Here is an 18298-nt window from a genome sequence, read left to right on the forward strand (position 1 = left end):
CAGTACTGTGATTTCATGAATGAATTCTCATCAGCCTTAAAGACAGGGGTAAATGAGTTTAGATCATTATCCTTCAGTATAGTATCCTTGAATTGCAGTCTATCTGCCTTTGTTTGAATCTGCTCAGTTGTATGTTAAATGGCACTCAACTAATGTGTTCTTTTGTCTGTGCCAGTGGAACTTTCCTCTGTTGATGTTCATGTGGAAGATAGCACCAGCCCTGAGCTGTGGAAACACCATGGTCATCAAGCCAGCAGAGCAGACCCCCCTCACAGCCCTCCATGTTGGATCACTCATCAAAGAGGTCTGATGTCGGACTCAACATTTACTCTGGGCCTTTATTCCTATAGAAAATCCTGCTACTTATGTGATTAGACCGCTCTGCTTTTATCATGTTCTGGTAGTGACTGTTCCCAGCAGGGAAGACCTGGACGCTTCCACTGGGTTTTTAAAGTGCAGTTCAATGACTCCCAAGGGAGCCTGAATTGAATTCACTAGACATGATCCCAGTTTAAGAAAGATTTTAATTTGACTGTTGTAACTGTAGGTCTCATTGTCAATACTATGACCTGCTAACATATGGGACAAAGACTGTACACACAAAGTGTACATTTATTTACATTTTTATTTTTCAATCCTCATCCGCAAAACTTGTTATGCACATAAAATTCACATTTAGCCCAATCGGATTTTTTTTTTTTTTTATTCATTCATTGAAGCAATGCTGATTATGTTACTTCTAAGAAGAAAATGTGTCAAGAGCTGCAGAATCACAAGGTTTACTTACCAGGAACCCAAATTAATACACTGGTAATGCTAAAAACTCACGTCAGCCAGGCCACAGAGTTCAGCTCTTTTGAGCCTTTTGATACAAACAACATTAAATTTAGTTATATTTGCTGTACATTTTATTTGTCTAATGATCATCTGTTTTACAGCATTCTCCATACAACATAACATATAGGTGGGGAAATACTGAATCCTTCATTTGTATCTTTTTTGTTGGCCTAGAAGCAGTACCATTTAAATATACTGAGTCTAAAAAGACTGGATTGAGCCTGTAAAATCATGTGTAAGTTTCAGTTTAGAATGTTAATGTCCTGAAATACCCAAATTCCCCAGAGTACAGCGGACATGACCTTGATGTACTCAGTGGTAGCTATGATGGTAAGAGCAACATCAATATGTTACAGTAAAACATGACCATGAACAAAACCTGTGACACAAAGTAGCATGTCATGTAATAATGATACAGAAAGATGATAAAGGTACTACCACTCAGCCCTACCCTGATCTGAATTCTTAACTCAGGTTGATATCGGGTCACAGGCTGTTATGGGGTAAAATGTCTTTTGACCTGATATGTGGGGTCTTTTGCTGTCCCCTGGGACATGAAATCATCAACATGCTCTCTGGGTTGCCATGTCAGGCAGGGTTCCCTCCTGGAGTTGTGAACATTGTACCAGGGTTTGGTCCTACAGCAGGAGCGGCCATCGCCAGCCACATGGACATCAACAAAGTAGCCTTCACTGGTTCTACAGAGGTAGGCGTCTTAGGTCTGACAAATAAATGTTTGATATAGAATCCAGCATCCAACTGACCATTTCTTTGTTTTACTAATATAATGGAGATTCTGGTGAATTCTAGAATTAAAGCAATGCAGGTGTTGATATAGTCATAAACTATGGAATCTTTTATATTTGAATTTGAATTGCTCAACTTGAATAATTACAGAAGAAAACTGAATTTGAATCACATAATTTTTAACTCATACAGATACCCAAGGGTTAGCTAATCTATCTATCTATCTATCTATCTATCTATCTATCTATCTATCTATCTATCTATCTATCTATCTATCTATCTATCTATCTATCTGTTGGGACGGGCAGTAGTGTGTTTGGTTATTAGCAATAATTCATAGTTATCATAGATAATTATGAATTATGAAAATAAGATATTGTTAACCTTAATCAATAATTCAGGCACCAACTGTTGGATCTGTGAGGAACACAGTTGATTATTTGCAATAATTATCAATTATCAAGGATAATTAACTAATTATGACAATTAATAGAATTATTAATATGAATTAACAAATACGGGGCACCACCCGGAAACCGGGACCAATAACCAAACAAGGTAGTCTCATAAATGGGAGTTCACCTAGAATGTTAATATCTGAGAGATATCAACATTCAAGGATGAACAAAGAAGGGTGAATTCGAGCTCTGACTCCTTCAATCAGCCACTTTTCACAATATTACACACAATAACGACGGAAGAACTTCTCTTTAAAGATATAGCAGTGTTTATTAAACTTAGCAAAATTAACAAAATTAACAAATGCTTCAGTCAATAAACAACTATTCTAAAATCTAATTCTACCAAACAAAACACAAAGCTATGTACAGGGTTGGACACATGCAGGGGAATGTGTGTGTGTGTGTGTGTGTGTGTGTGTGTGTGTGTGTGTGTGTGTGTGTGTGTGTGTGTGTGTGTGTGTGAGAGAGAGAGTGTGCGTGTGTGTGACAAGGTGGCAACGGGGCCTGACGTGATGATGTCGTCGGTCTGCGATGCGGAAGTGACTATGGGAGGAAGTCACATCGCGCGAGAACCGGATGGCAGAAATGTGGCGGTGTCTTGGTTAGACAGAAGCAAGACAGCGCCCTCTGGCGGACGGCGTCTCGCACTCACCCACTTCTCAGAAAAACACACGTGTCTGATGGCGGATAAGGAAAGACAAAGCGAAGCTTTGTCCGACGTTATCTGACCATCAGACGTGCAAAAGATGACGGTGCGTGTATGTGTGTGTATGCACGCGCGTGTATGTGTTAGTCAGAAGAGAGAGGGAAGAAGGAAAGAAAGCGATCGTGAGAGGAAGGGCAGCGGCTTTGTCCACAGACAGCGTGTGTACGGACGGCAGTCTGTAACGCACGTTGTCTGGTTTCTGATTGACAAAGCAACTTACTTTCTGACTCACGATGGCACAAACACAGCAGTAGTCCCGAGCGGGACAAACACAAAACAGTCTAGCATGGTGAACACAACTAAACAGGCAGCAAACTTAAAATACTCCTAAGAGTAAACAGAGGAAAATGGACTTGGCGGTCCGACAACAGCACAACAAAACAATAGCAATAAAGCTAAAAGCTCAATGCTAAACAACAGCAACTGATGCTGATAAGAAACACACAATTAACACTGCCTCTGCCCAGACTTATGCCTCTTACTTGGGTCGCTTCAGAAAGCGAACTGGGTTTGTGTGTAATCCGTCGTTATGTCCGGCTTTGTCCTAGGCTCAGATGCAGACGGTGGCCGTTCTCGCATGGTCGGCGAAAAACACGGCAGCTGGCTCTCGGCGGCGTGGCGGAGAGAACAGTAGAGTCGACTCGGTGAAGAAGCATTTCTTCCGTCTCGAGGAAATTTGAGGACGCTGGTTGCAGAAGCAGTCTTTCTCGGATCCGGGAATGTGTTCGGGTGAACACGGGCGAAGTCTCGTCTCGTCCGGCGAGGGGAGTCTTCAATGAGGGGAAAACACGTGCGTGGGGTACCCCCTTTAGTCAGCTGATTCAGAGGAACTGAAGTTACCCCTACCTCAGTGACATGGGAAAGGCGTGTGCTTCAGGGCACGTTCAGTTTTTAAAGGGGCGGTGATGTCATGGCTGCGTCATCAGGACACTCCGCTGTGCAGGAGCGTCTCCGCCAATGAGACTGTATGTTGACTGCTCCCTGCTGAGGTGTGAAAATTGCAAAGCATCCTTGGAAATGGAGTTTGTAATGGACTCCTATTGTCTAAGCAGCATTTTTGGCGCTATTCCTTTGTCTTGGGGAAAACAAAAGAATAAAGCACCTCGTGGTCAGGCCTCACAGGTTACATGTAGGCCTTCTTTGTGTGACCTCATGGTTTGAGGCCCAACATATCTATCTATCTATCTAGGCCATAGCAAGCATAGCCAATGACAATGTTTTTGTAGAGATGCGGTAGGGGCAGATAATATAGTTATATAAAAGTGAAAAATAAATTGTTTTCTGGTTTTGGTTTAATTTGTATTCCAATTGCTGATTTGAGGATGAAAACTAGAAAAGCACGAGGATTTCCATTTATTTTAATTCACACAAAAAACAGAGAAACAAAATAATGCATCATATATTTTCTTATCCTGTTATCAAACAAGTTGAACACAGCTTTGGATAGAGGGTACATGGACCAAATCTGAATAGCATCATTTGAAACTGAACTTTTTTGTTTGGAACTTAATTCCAAACAAAATAAGCTAAATAAACTTGAAACTGAATATAATATGAAATTGAATTCAGTTGCTGTGAAACTGTATTTGATCCTCACTGAAAATTCAACTCTCTATACACTGCTACATTCAGTTCTCACAGTTTATTTTCAGTTCTTGCAATTCAATTTCAGTTTACTGAGACACACATCTGGACTTTGAAGGAGAACAATCAAGTTCAGATTCACAGAACTCCTTTTCACGTCCTGTAACAACTATTTCTCTCAACAATATCAGTGACCAATGTGAGCTAGATATTTCAAAAGCCAAAAGTGTTTTCTCTATTCTATGTAAAAACTGTGTTTTGCACCTGATCCATCGCTATGGCCTAAGTGTGTCTCAATCAATCAATCAATCAATTTTTATTTATATAGCGCCAAATCACAACAAAAGTCATCTCAGGGCACTTTTCACATAAAGCAGGTCAAGACCGTACTCTTTAATTTACAGAGACCCAACAATTCCCCCATGAGCAAGCACTTGGCGACAGTGGTAAGGAAAAACTCCCCTTTAACGGGTAGAAACCTCAAGCAGAACACGGCTCTTGGTGGGCGGCTATCTGCTTTGACCGGTTGGGTTGAGAGAGAGAAAGAAAGAAGGAAAGAGGGGGGGGGGGCAGAATAACAACAATCATAACAACAACGACAACAGCAGCAGCAACAGCAACAGCCAGGGAAGGATGCCAACAGTACTGTGAAGGACCGTGAAGGCTCAGCCCGGGACCCAGGGTTTCCTGCGAGATGAGAAAGCACAAAAAAACTCCAGGGAAGAAGCAAAGTTAGTGACATGCATTGATGTTACATGAATGCATACAGAGGGAGAAGAGGAGGAGGAGAGAGGAGCTTAGTCCATCATGGGAAGTCCCTCAAGCTAGGCCTATAGCAGCATAACTAAGGGCTGATCCAAGGTGAGCCTGGTCGGCCCTAACTATAAGCTTTATCAAAAAGGAAAGTTTTAAGCTTACTCTTAAACATAGAGAGGGTGTCTGCACCCCAGACCGAATCTGGAAGATGGTTCCACAGGAGAGGAGCCTGATAGCTGCAGGCTCTGCCTCCCATTCTACTTTTAAAGACTGTAGGGACCACCAGTAAGCCTGCATTCTGGGAGCGCAGTGTTCTAGTGGGATAAGATATCATCAAGATATGATGGTGCCTGGCCATTAAGGGCTTTGTAAGTTAGGAGAGGGATTTTAAATTCTAGATTTTACAGGAGGCCAATGTAGCGAGGCTAAAATGGGAGAAATGTGATCTCTTTTTCTAGTTTTAGTCAGTACACGAGCCGCTGCATTCTGGACCAGCTGGAGAGTCTTTAGAGACTTGTTAAAGCAGCCTGATAATAAGGAATTGCAATAATCCAGCCTAGAAGTAACAAATGCGTGGACTAGTTTTTCTGCATCACTGCAATGGAAAAGCCCTATTACATGAAAACTACAATCAAAACTATATATTGTATTTCATACTACATGTTCCAAAATCATGGATTATAAAAGTTACTTTATTCAGCTGTAAGACGTTTATTTTTTAGCATATAGAAATCTGATTTGCCATTATGTCATGAATTATTAGTGATGTACTGTAGATAAAGCATATTGTGTAAATACACTGCAAAAATGCAATTGTTAAAATGAGAAAACACATCTGTTATCAAGAAAAAAGTTTGTCAAGTTATGAAATTAAAGAAGCTTTAAAATACACCTTCCTGAAAATGATTATTATTCACCCAAGTTCTTTTTTTGAACTGAAGAAAACTGTTCATCATCATTCAATCATCCAGAGCAATGATTCCATTACCATGAATGTAATAAGACATTGAAACAAATACCTATCATTAAATTCAGACACCAGCCCTACCACTCACATTCAAAGTATGTAAGTGCAGTATTACCTATGATGCCTTGAGGTATGGATCCTAATTGCTAGGTTCTGTCATGTGTGTAGGTCGGCCAGCTGATCAAAGAAGCAGCAGCCAAAAGCAATCTGAAGAGAGTGACTCTGGAGCTGGGAGGGAAGAACCCCTGCATTGTTTTTGCAGACTGTGACTGTAAGTACACTGTTGTGCTCTGTGTCTCTCTTTTTTGAATATATAATGTAACATCAAAATGTCGTATTTTGATTGTTTCAGCATGCAGTGCAATCACAATACCTATTATATGGTTACTTTATGCCTTTGCAGCCTCAGACGTTAATGAGAGGCAGAAAGTTTAACTACATAATTTATCACCCAGAAATGCACCTGTCATGTCATCTCACCTGTGCAGCTCACGTTTTTGTGCTTTTGGAGTCTCAAAACTATACAGTGAAGAGCTCACAGACTAACACTATCAAAGAAAATATACTGTAGCTCAGTGGTAAAATGTCAGGGGACGGCAGAGAACACTGCCTGGCTTCAGTTTCTGTGCTGCTAACAGTGCAACAGCAGGAAACTAACTGAGTAAACTGGCCAGTACAATATAGCCACTACTGAATCATTCATGAGTTTCACTGATATACATATGTGTTTGTAGCTCTGATAAAAACTCCAATGTCAGATCCTTTAAACAGCACCTGTTAAAGAAATAACAAACAACAATGTACTTTGCAATCCTGGGTCCAATTTTATGTGTATGTACAGTATATATGCACAGACTGGTGACAAATTAAAGGAAATATCAGTACAGGTCTGAATGCTTGACCCCTACAGTGAGGGGATCTGGTGGCTCTGTTATGCTGTGGGGGGCATTTTGCTAGCATGGTTTTGGTCCACTTGTCCCCTTAGAGGGAAGGATCACTTCAAATCAATACAAAGTTGTTCTGAGTCACCACTTTTATCCTATGATGAAACATTTCTATCCTGATGGGAGTGGTCTCTACCAGGATGATTATGTCTCCATCCATATGGCATGAGGGGTCACTGAATGGTTTGATGAGTATGAAAATAATGTGAATCATATGCTATGCCCTTCGTAGTCACCTAACCCTAACCCTCCAGAGGAATTCAGAGACTTGTATGCCAAGGCACATTGAAGCTGTTCTGGCAGCCCAACACCTACTAAGACACTTTATGTTGGTTTTTCCTTTAATTTGTCACCCATCTGTATATATGTATATTTTACTTTGTTTTCTTTGCTAGACATAAACAGGTAAAAACAACCTAATGTCAGTATGAAATATGTTCATATGGAACTATTTTGCAGTAGCAAATATGTTTTTGGTTAAATGTAATTTTCCATGTATGAAGTTTTTCTCACATTGAAAGTACAGTATCTATTGTTAAGGCCAGGGCTGTAGCAACCACTGAGGACACTGAGGTCATGGCTTCAGTATTTTATCTGGGAATGTGTAAGAGGGTTTAGCTGGCAGCTTGAAGACATCTGCCACAGAGTTTTCAGTATTCAAATAGATCTGGTGTTGTGCGTACTAATAGCTGTAAGTGAGCCAACCTGAGCTTTGTTTGTGGGATTAAGAAGGGGACATCGACTTCCTGTGCCAGAGACAGAAATATAGTGACAAAAAAACTGTCACAAAATGTTCAAAGTGTGATGGACATAGTTGTACAGCTTGTTGTCAGCTTTGATTGACATGACGAACGCTAACAGATTGGTAGTGTCTGTCAGTGCAGTCAACTGAAAACAACAGCACAAATACAGTGCGTCAGTTTCAACTGATTAGTTAGAACAAAACAACCCCCTTCCCACACAAAGAACAGCTAACATGAACACTATGTCAGACAAATTAATGAAGTAAAAAGTAAAAATGAAATGGAAATTCAGGCTGATTATCACGCTAGGTATACTATAAACTAAAGTGTATTATTTCCCATTGTTAGACCCTTATTAGACTTTATTACAGAGTTATTTGGGACACATTACAACAGAACTGTACTGTAAACTAAAGTGAAACCACAAATCTCCTACTTGAGATATACCTACACCTTCTTTAGCTTGTCCCCTGCTGGGCATCCCAGCAATGTTGAAATATGCTGTTACCATCATCAACAGGCCTATTCAGCTATTCTGCTGAATTTTATGAACACAGTGTCCTTACTGCATATTTATACATCCTATATGTACACATTAAAAACTCAATATAATTTACGTTCTGAAATGGTGTAACCAACGTCCTGTCTGACTCAAACATCTGTTATACATTTTAACATGTCACTTTCAAGAGGATGATAATAAATGATATATAACCAAACACACAGCAAACACATGAAGTACTAGTTAATACAAGACATGCAATCATTTTTACAGAAACACACAGTCAATATTAATGTGCAACAATATTTTATTTGAATAAATAAAACAGAAAAGGATAATCATCAGAAATACAGCTTCTTGTAGATAATCTGACAATTTGAATTCTTAACTCTAATAATTAACTAATTCCATCTGATGCACTTTTCTTCAGTTTCCATCGAGTCGCTGCAGAAGGCTAATGCTAATCCTAACTCAAGGATGTAAATAGCTGCTGACAGTCCTCATCAGAACTCTGTGAGGAAAATTTTTTTCCTTTAAATCACTGAATTCTTCATCATGGTTTCTGACCTCTTGGTCTGGGTTGTGAGCAGCATGTACATCCTCAGCTCTCAACTCTCATGGTGAACTATATGTATTCTCACAAGACGGGGGTGTGTCTCTGCTTCATCAAACGTGAATTATACAAAAAGTATGAAGATAATACATCCATGATGAAGATATGTGACTCAATAATAAACCCTTCATAACTTTTAATAACCCAGATAAAGCTCACAGAATTGCTACACTGTTAAAAATGTATGATTAATAATATTAGGTTACTAATTAGAGCATAATTTGGTATAGTAGTGTCTAAGTATAGTATATTTTGGGTCTAAAGCAATATTATATGCGGTTTCTAATTACAGCACAATTTAGATTTATGGTGTCTAATTAAGTTATAACTGAGTTTGTTTACTGTCAGTAAAGAACATATTATTTTTAGTGTTTGTCTAATTTGTTTCATTGGCTGCTTCCAGTATTTTTAGACCATATGTATAAATTTGACTACATTTAGACCAGCAAAAGGAATTTTCTCACCATAATTGTAAAAAAATGATGAGTAAAATGAAAAATCCAAAGAGTTGAAGAATATTTGATACTTTACTTTTTTGGTGTCTGTTCAACTTTCCCATCTATGTGTGTGTGTGTGTGTGTGTGTGTGTGTGTGTGTGTGTGTGTGTGTGTATACAGTGCAGCTGGCTGTGGAGGAAACACAGAAAGGTGCTTTTTATAACCAGGGTCAGTGCTGCACAGCTGCATCACGTGTCTTTGTGGAGGAAAGCATTTATGAAGAGTTTGTGCGCTGTAGTGTAGAAAATGCCAAGAAGATTGTTATAGGAGACCCGCTGGACCCTCAGACATCACACGGACCACAGGTGCAGTCAACATCATAGAACACAAGTTCACAAGCAGTGCTCAAGTCCAACATTGAAATATCTACAGTAGTCTTTACTATAGTGCCACTTCATTCTATTCTAACACTTTAGGTCACTCATTCACTTTCTTTCAAGAAAATCTGCCATCACGCTAACGTGTGTATGTTAAATACAGAGTTGGAGTCAGGACATGGTTAGTCTATCTAAGTAGAAAGATTGGAACCTGGCTCTGTTCAAAGTTAAAAAAACACACCTACCGACACAGCTCACTGATTAACAGTTGTATCTCATTTATTAAACCTATACACATTTGAGCTAAGGAAGGCTAACTGGTTTTTATCTTACCACATCATCTGGCTCAAGTAAATTTTCCAAAAAGTGTGATTGTTCCTGTATTATTAATCTGTCTCCTTCCCTTGTCTATTTGTCTGCTTGATGTTGGCTCCAGATTGACAGACAGCAGTTTGACAAGATCATGGATCTGATAGAAAGTGGGAAGAAGGAGGGAGCTAGGCTGGAGTATGGAGGAGCAGCTGTGGGCGAGAAGAGCCTCTTCATTCAACCCACCATCTTCACTGGGGTCAAAGACCACATGCGTATTGCTAAAGAAGAGGTTAAAGCATGTTTCACTTCACTTCACAACTGGTGAACCTGACACACACGGGATAGGGGATGGTGTTAGTGTGTGAAACTAAAGCCTGACACCTGGAGGAATTGTGCATTAATTACACCACAGACTGTGCAGAAAGGCAGGCTGCGCACTGGTCAGGAGCTTAACACACAGGAGGTCAAAGTCAAAAAAAAAACATGGGTCCTTTCTCTAATGACAAAATTTAATATTATGAGTTAGTTAATTAGTAACATAAGTCCCAAAATTATACTGACTTATAATTTTAATCATCTCATAATTTTCACCCTGCAATGCAGTTTTACTGTAATTTAGATTACCATAAATCTGAAATATAAAATGTATATAAAGGACTACTGTGGTTTTCACAGCTCCTTTATCTCACCACATACAGTCTAGGCAGTCTATTGGCATACCTGTATGTAGGTCAGTGGCCCTGTTTTTTGTATTTGAGGCTGATGCCTGATTTGTCCTTAAATTTTGCCTAATTTGTCTTTATCTTGTCTGTATCTTCACACAGATATCTTGTATTATTTACTTGTTCTGGCACTTCATCAAGGCTTAGACAAACCAAAATACTTAGTCCAAGACACTGTGTTTTTATCAGCGTTTAACACAGAAATTTCCCAAATACTGAAAGTGACAAGTTCCACATTTCTTTGGCGCTTACTGTGCCACTTACAGTTAGGGTTATATAAACTTCATCATTCAACCTCAGCACTCAACAAGTTCCAACCAATTAATGTTGTCACAAGATAAAAAACAAAAATCCATAGTAATCTACATTAATGTAGTTCCATAGACTCCCCCTTTAGTCAATATTTATAGCTCCCCATACATTACACATTATATTTTACATTATATATTATATTTTTGTTACTGTTGCCTATCAGCTTCAATTTCTTTCAAAAAATACACATCTGATAAACTTCTTTTCAAATCCATTTGTTGTAGCCATCATAAAAGTAGCAACCACATGCATTATTAATGTCTGTTATAATATCATTAATAAATAAAATGAATAATAATGGAAATATATTTGTGAAAAAGCACAGCTTTCTTGCACAGAATTGTACTTCCTTTTTATAATGGGTTAACTGTGCAGATTATATTTATTATATTTTACTCTGTTTTTAATGTAGTCCAATTATTATTTCTTCTATTTACATTACCTTTTCTGTTTTTGTATTTATTTTTTATGGATGGCAGTCATTTGTGTAGTGTGACTCACTTCTCTGTTTATGTGATTGATCTTTACTGGATATCTTCCCCCTCTTAGATCTTTGGTCCAGTGCAGTGTATATTCAGCTTTAAGAGCCAGCAGGAGGCCATAGAGAGAGCAAACAGCTCTCAGTATGGCCTGGTGTCAGCAGTCTTCACTACAAGTATGGACCGAGCTCTGTCTGTGTCTGCAGCCCTGGAGACTGGCAGTGTCTGGTGAGTCTTCATTCATAGCCCTGACACCAGAGGAACATAAAGACATTTGATTTCTCTATTCATGATTCATTAAAAAAATGACATTTCCATTTTCTTTCAACAAGATTTTTGGATACAATTTTTGAATAAATGACTTCATCATGAACCAATTAAGTAATTTAAATATTCTAAGGGGCTGCTACACCTGCTGCATGGTCATTATACAAGATTTACAACATGCGCCTTTCTTGCTAAACCAATTTCTTCTGCCCATATTCACATACCAATCATGATATGCATTAAAGAAAAGGGAGGCCCACACCCCCTGATTCTCAGCACCAGTTGATTAATGAAAGTCCTGCCATTTTGCCTGCAACAAATGCTCAAAGCTTCACTCATAAGTCTATTGTATCATAGTAGTCTATTGTGTAAAAGCAGGACTGACTGTAAAATCAATCCATTTGTCAGCCATGGGGAAGCAGCAGATAAGATTCACCAACATATGAACACCATGAGAATGAAATTAAATGCGGCATTTTCCATCAAAAAAGAATTTCCCAGCACCTCTCTGAAGTTCTCTGAAATTGTTTCTGTAGCTTTTGCAGTCTTTTAATGTTTTTAACAAGGAGGTAAGGTACCGTGAATACCAGCTGAACTGACATCGTTGCTTTCAGTTACCAGTCAGAAGCTCCACTGCTGAAAGCTACTGATTTGGTCATTGACTGGTGATTCAGTACAGTCAGCTCACTTTGAAGATTCTTTGATAAAGATTGTTCACACATGTACAGAACTTAAAATACAAACACAAACCAGGTGTTTTTTTCTCATCTTCCTCTGCACAAACACATGCTGTCCTTTATCAAAATCCAAGACAGACATTTTGCATATGTTGGACCTGGGACAGTTCTGTCTTATCTTGGTTCACTCTTCATTTGTCTTGACTTGAAAAAGCAGCACTCTCCCTCACCAGTTAGTATAAAACTCAATGGGTTAGGAAAATGAGTGGGTGTACACTCATCCTAATGTATTGTTATATTGTACTAGATATTTGTGTTTAAAAAAACAGTTTAATATCTTCATTTGTTGGATAGTGGTCAACCAGGCTAACATGACTCACTGCTCAAACAAACCTAATCAAGCTGCCACAGTGGCTATGGCAATGTGCTTGAGGATTACGAAAACACGTGCTGTGTTGTTTTTACATTTCCATTTGTGTAAAGACTAAACAAATAGATACAACATGTTGACTAATGAGCCTTAGAAGTGCATAGGTGTATTTTATGTCTTAGTCTTAATGTTGAGCTAGACTAAATACATCCTTACTCCAGTTCCTTACTGAAAGAGTAACCTAGCACTAAATCTACTTTTTAGCTTTTAGTACATTATACGTATTCACTTTTTTATACTATCAATTGATTCTGGTTCCAGTCTGTAGTGTTGATTGCAGCAGTGGTTATTCACTTTTTGTCAGAGAAAATCCATTAATTCTGCACTGAAAACCAAAAATAAAATACAAATCTGTGACAAATTCATGACATTGCCACATATTCCACACCCCTGTAGTAGAAAGCAATATTGGTACTTACCTAGTACCAAGTGGCAGTGGTAGTTAGAAATAACGCAAGGAGGAATAGTACAAGCAGAAACAGCCACAGTGATGATGATGTTTGATGAAGAGCTGCAGACAACCAGCACACCTCCAACAGGTAAACTACTTATTTTACTTTGCTATGCTGTGTAATGGAGTCGTGCCAGGGCATGACTACCCCCAAAACAATGGAAAAACACCATCATGTTAGCGGAGCGGAGCAGTGAACTTGCGCGCTGTGCGTGGAGCAGATGACCATATAATGAAAACGAGGCAACATCAGCTTTGGCTGAAAGTAGAAAAAACTGTTGGAAACCAAGCATTCAGAGCAGTCTGAAGCCCATGATTTTTGCTCACAGGGATTACTGCTTCATATGGTTACCTTATTATTCGACACACCAGCCACTTTTGACATCAACATCTGACATTGTGACGTCATATATATGTCTGAAAATAAGGCAAAGCATAACAGGTCTCCTTTAATCTTCTGGCCTTGCTCTTAAAATGAAACCAAAATGCCGAACTATTCCTTTACAATATAAAGCCCTTCATTCCACTGCTGGTAAATTTATTTGGTTTAAATTTTGTAAATCATTTAATGTATGTTTAGAGCTGAAATTAAATACAATCAACCCATTTCTCTCTCTCTCTCTCTCTCTCTTAAGGGTAAACTGTTATAACGCCCTCAATGCTCAGACTCCCTTTGGAGGGTGTAAGATGTCAGGCTACGGACGGGAGCTGTAAGAACCGTCACTGTTTTTTAATATTTCATATTCATCAGTTATCCCTGTTTACTGTGTATGTCCTAACCTGCTTCATGTGTTGTGTCTGTCCCCTCAGTGGAGAGTATGCTCTGGCTGAGTATTCGGAGGTAAAAGCAGTGACCATTAAATTGATTGGAACACTGTGATGAACTGAAACTCCAGCGCTCAGCACTTCCCATCACATCGGGCTGTATAACAATTCTCTACGACCCACATACACTACCTTCTTTGTCCTCAGTCATGGTTGTGGTGTTGAGATTAAGGTTAGGCCTATATATTAATTAGCTTAACCATGATATCAGACTCCTTCAAAAAGTTATAGTTTGTTCACCTTTTATATAATATACTGTAGGTGAGGATTTACTCAACAGCTTCTGTAGTTTCAGTAAAAAAATGTATAACTGGTAAAGCTTCATTTTACAGTTTTGTATTTTCCTAAAAATGTATTCAGAAGTTCCCCAGAAATAAGCATGTGAAAATATAGTGAAAATATAGACAGTTTTCAGTTGGTACATTTCCTATTAATTAATGCCAAGTAATTGCTGGTGTAATCCATAGGGCAAAAAAGGTGGATAGTGTGCAGATCCAACCCTAGATGGGTACAGACAAACAAAGGAAAAGGAGAGGTCTGTCTGCACTGACATTTGCAAGCTCCCAAGTATATTGCAATGTTTCAAACTGCAAGGTCTTCATCAGGCTGGTTTAGCCTGTGTGCAGACAGCCTCTCCTTTCCATACAGCACTCAGGACAGCTGAACATGCAAAAATATGATATTTTGTCTACAGCCAAGCATACAATTCAACATATATGAAGAATAATATTTCCAATAATAAATGAATACTCAATGAATATTTACATTGGTTTAAACAAAGCAGTTCTTTGTAGAAAAATACAAAAAATTAAAAAAAACCCTCAAGGTCCTATTATTGGGAACATATTTAGAGCTTTCACCCACATCTTTGGCCTTCATCAGTGTAAGGAATTTGTTCAGACAGCTGATGTCTGTTTCTGATGTTCATTCAGTCTCTTGTTTGGGGTCCTTGCTGTTTCACTGATGTAGTGTGACACATGTGATGTTATGATGATGTCATACACAACTCCAGTCTTCCTCTCAAGAGCGTTCTGTCTTTAGGGTACCAGCAGAGATGTTAAGGTGTTGCATGGTTTGTGGTAAGTACTGACTCCTTGAGACTTGAAGACTTTGATTAGATGTTCTGACAGTTCTACCATGAAAAAAAGAGTCCCACTTTAGCCATGTGTCCACTGCAGGAACTTTCCCTAGAGGACCAAAAACCATTTGAGGAACTCAGTTCCCCTACCTGTGTTTCCACCTGAGAGGCCATGGTCTAAATTAGGTTCTAGGGAGGTTGTTGTTACCCCCCAAAAAGTCCCTGCCCGGGAAGGATTACTTTCCAAAAGTATAGGATGTTATTTATATTTGTTTATTTGTTAGGATCCCCATTAGCTGTGCCCTAAAGCACAGCTGGTCTTCCTGGGGTCCACATTTAAAAACATACATTAAACATTACAGTCAACACAACTGACATACATAGACATATTTTAGAGAATACAATAAATATATGAGTACAACTTACACAGCAAAAAACTACAAATCAGCATAAGCATAGCATTCTACAAATATGTTGTTCCTAGGTGTGTCCTTATTTGCTTTTTAAACATTGATTTCTGTGTTAATTTAGTCAGTAATAGTGGTAAAGAATTCCATGTTTTCATTGCTCTATATACTACTGTGCATTTAAGGAAATTAGTATTTGCCTTAGGAAGTGAAAACTGGCTTTCTGTTGTCTGTCTGGTGGCATATGTGTATGACTCTAAATTGTGTTTTAACTGACTGTACTGATATGGAATTTTGGATTGTACAACTTTCCATGTTCAGAGCAGAAGTGCAGTGATCAGTCTGTCTTCAACTTTTAGCCAGTTGAGATGGGAGTGCATGCTATTGATGTTAGTGTTGTACAGACACTGGAGAGCAAGGCGTGCCGCCTGGTTCTGTACTAGCTGAAGTTTGCTTATATCTTTTTTGTGACATTCGCTCAATTATTGCCAGTTATTTGGCAGTAATCAAGCTGCGAAAGAATAAGAGTACTTAAAACAAGTTTAGTTAAATCCGGTGTAAGATATATTCTGGGTCGCCTTACTACACCTAATGTCTCGCCCAATACTTTTGACCAGGACAATTTGTCAAGGGTGATGCTTAAAAGCTTGGTTTCCTTTACTTTCTGGAAAGATGTTTTATTTATAAAGAGTTTAAACTCTGGTTCTCATCTTAGAGAAGGATTTGAACCAAATGCTATGCTTTTTGTTTTGGATAAGTTAAGTATCAGTTTGTTTTTAAAGATCCACTTTCCGATAATATCTAGCTCCCTGTTCACAATGGTAGTCAAATCAGCAGGTGTTGCTGCTGATGCATGTAGTCCTAGAGTTGGGGGTACTCCCCAGATATAAAGCTAAGCTACGAACACACTCCATACTCCATAACCTGTTGTTCTCCTTTCCACAAAGTTATGTTGTAAAAAATAGGCAATAAATGAAAAGTGCAAAGCAACAATCGCCTTTGAAGTTCTTCCTTACATGTTACACGGTGTGTTGTCTGTGTTATGGGTGTATAAATTGGTAGAGGTTTGTCTGCAATGAGGCAATGAGTAAAGTTTTAGCTCAGTAGTCAGCACAGTCATCTATGATCTGAGAGACTCCAGTTCAAGACCTGGTGTGGGGACCTCCTTCATAAGATAGTTTATTCATGAACACTTATTGTAACACTTACACGTAATAAAAACAAAAACAGGATTTTTAAGCCTCTACCCACTTTTATTCAAACAAGTAACAAGTAACTTCCATTAAAGAAGACTCTGTGATCTATTTACCAGATAGCTTTCCATCCAGGCAACTGCAGATGGTCTAAATCCACTCAAGCTTTTCAAGAAGGAGCTTGTGGTCAATAATATCAAATACTGCCATAAAATCTAATAGGACTGCTCCACAGATCAGTTTGTTGTCCAGATCTCTGTACCAGTCATCTGTCATTTGCACTAGAGCTGTGCATGTAGAGTGTCCCTTTCTGTAAGCATGCTGGAAGTTTGTTATCAGATTATTTACTGAGAGGTATTCTTGTATTTGATCAAATACTGCTTTCTCAAAGATCTAACTTAGTGCTGATAACAAGTATTAGGGCCACTAAATGATATTTTCCTGTCTTTGGGCAGTGAAATAACTTTTGCTTCTTTACAAGCCTGTGGAGAGATTGATTTTTTCAGGCTCATATCTAGTATGTGATAAATTGGGAGTGCAATATAGTTTTTAGCCATTCTAATCAGTTTACCATCTATATTATCAATCCCAAGTTGTTAATCATTACATATTAACTTTATTAATCTATCAACTGTTTCTACTTTTAATTCACTGAACTCAAAATGGCAGGGTTTACCTATCATATATTTTTTTTATGTTAAAAATGGATAAGCTATTGTTTGTCCCATGTGATAATTCTCTCCTTAATTTATATACCTTGCATCTTAAGTAATCATTCAAGTAATTTGCAATTTCTTTGGGTTTTGTAATAAACACTCGATAAATGTAGGTTGTGGAGAGGTGTTTCTTCCCATTAAATTATTTAGTGTACTCCAAAGCTCTTTCCAATCATTCTTTGATCTGCTTAACTGTAGAGCATAATGTTGTTTCTTTTCCTATTGATTAAGTTTTGTGACAAAATTCCTCAGTATTTTTGTCAGTTACATAACCACTTTTTTGTGCTGTTTTCTTTCTTTGCCCTTTAAATCCTCATCAACCCATGGCACTCTACAAGACCTAACTGTCAGTTTCCTAATAGGGGCATGTTTGTCAATAACTGGACTGGTTTGGGGATGGAGTTTGCAGGGCTGACCGTCACTAACTGGGTGGCTGCTTCATCTTGTGCACTGCTTCATTCATAAAATAGACTGCAAATTGACTGCACTTATATAGCACCCTTTTAGTCTTCTGACCTCTCAAAGCTCTTTACAGTACATGTCAACATTCACTCATTCACACACACATTCATACACTGATGGCAACCTGCTCATCAGGATCTAATTTAATGGACATTTACACACACACACTCACACACCGCTGGCGCAGCCACTGGGAAATGAAACCATCAAACACTCAACAGATGATTTACTGTGGAGACAGATGCTCTTTGTTTCTGTTTTATTATCCTCCTCTGCATTTCTCCTTTTCATTT

The 18298-nt window shown here is 38.6% G+C and overlaps 1 protein-coding gene across 1 annotated transcript in view; it reads left to right on the forward strand.

Moving 5' to 3' along the window:
* Positions 1–16613, forward strand: part of aldh1a3 (aldehyde dehydrogenase 1 family, member A3) — a 183120-nt gene extending 166507 nt beyond the window's left edge. The window contains exons 6-13 of the mRNA XM_044342728.1: positions 176–304; positions 1430–1543; positions 6227–6329; positions 9478–9662; positions 10111–10275; positions 11570–11727; positions 13960–14034; positions 14135–16613. Coding sequence (XP_044198663.1) covers positions 176–304; positions 1430–1543; positions 6227–6329; positions 9478–9662; positions 10111–10275; positions 11570–11727; positions 13960–14034; positions 14135–14204 — 999 coding nt within the window. The 3' untranslated portion in view covers positions 14205–16613. The remainder of the gene's footprint in view (positions 1–175; positions 305–1429; positions 1544–6226; positions 6330–9477; positions 9663–10110; positions 10276–11569; positions 11728–13959; positions 14035–14134) is intronic.
* The last annotated feature ends 1685 nt before the right edge of the window (positions 16614–18298 follow it).

Source organism: Thunnus albacares, chromosome 1, assembly GCF_914725855.1.
Source record: "Thunnus albacares chromosome 1, fThuAlb1.1, whole genome shotgun sequence".
Taxonomy (NCBI): domain Eukaryota; kingdom Metazoa; phylum Chordata; class Actinopteri; order Scombriformes; family Scombridae; genus Thunnus; species Thunnus albacares.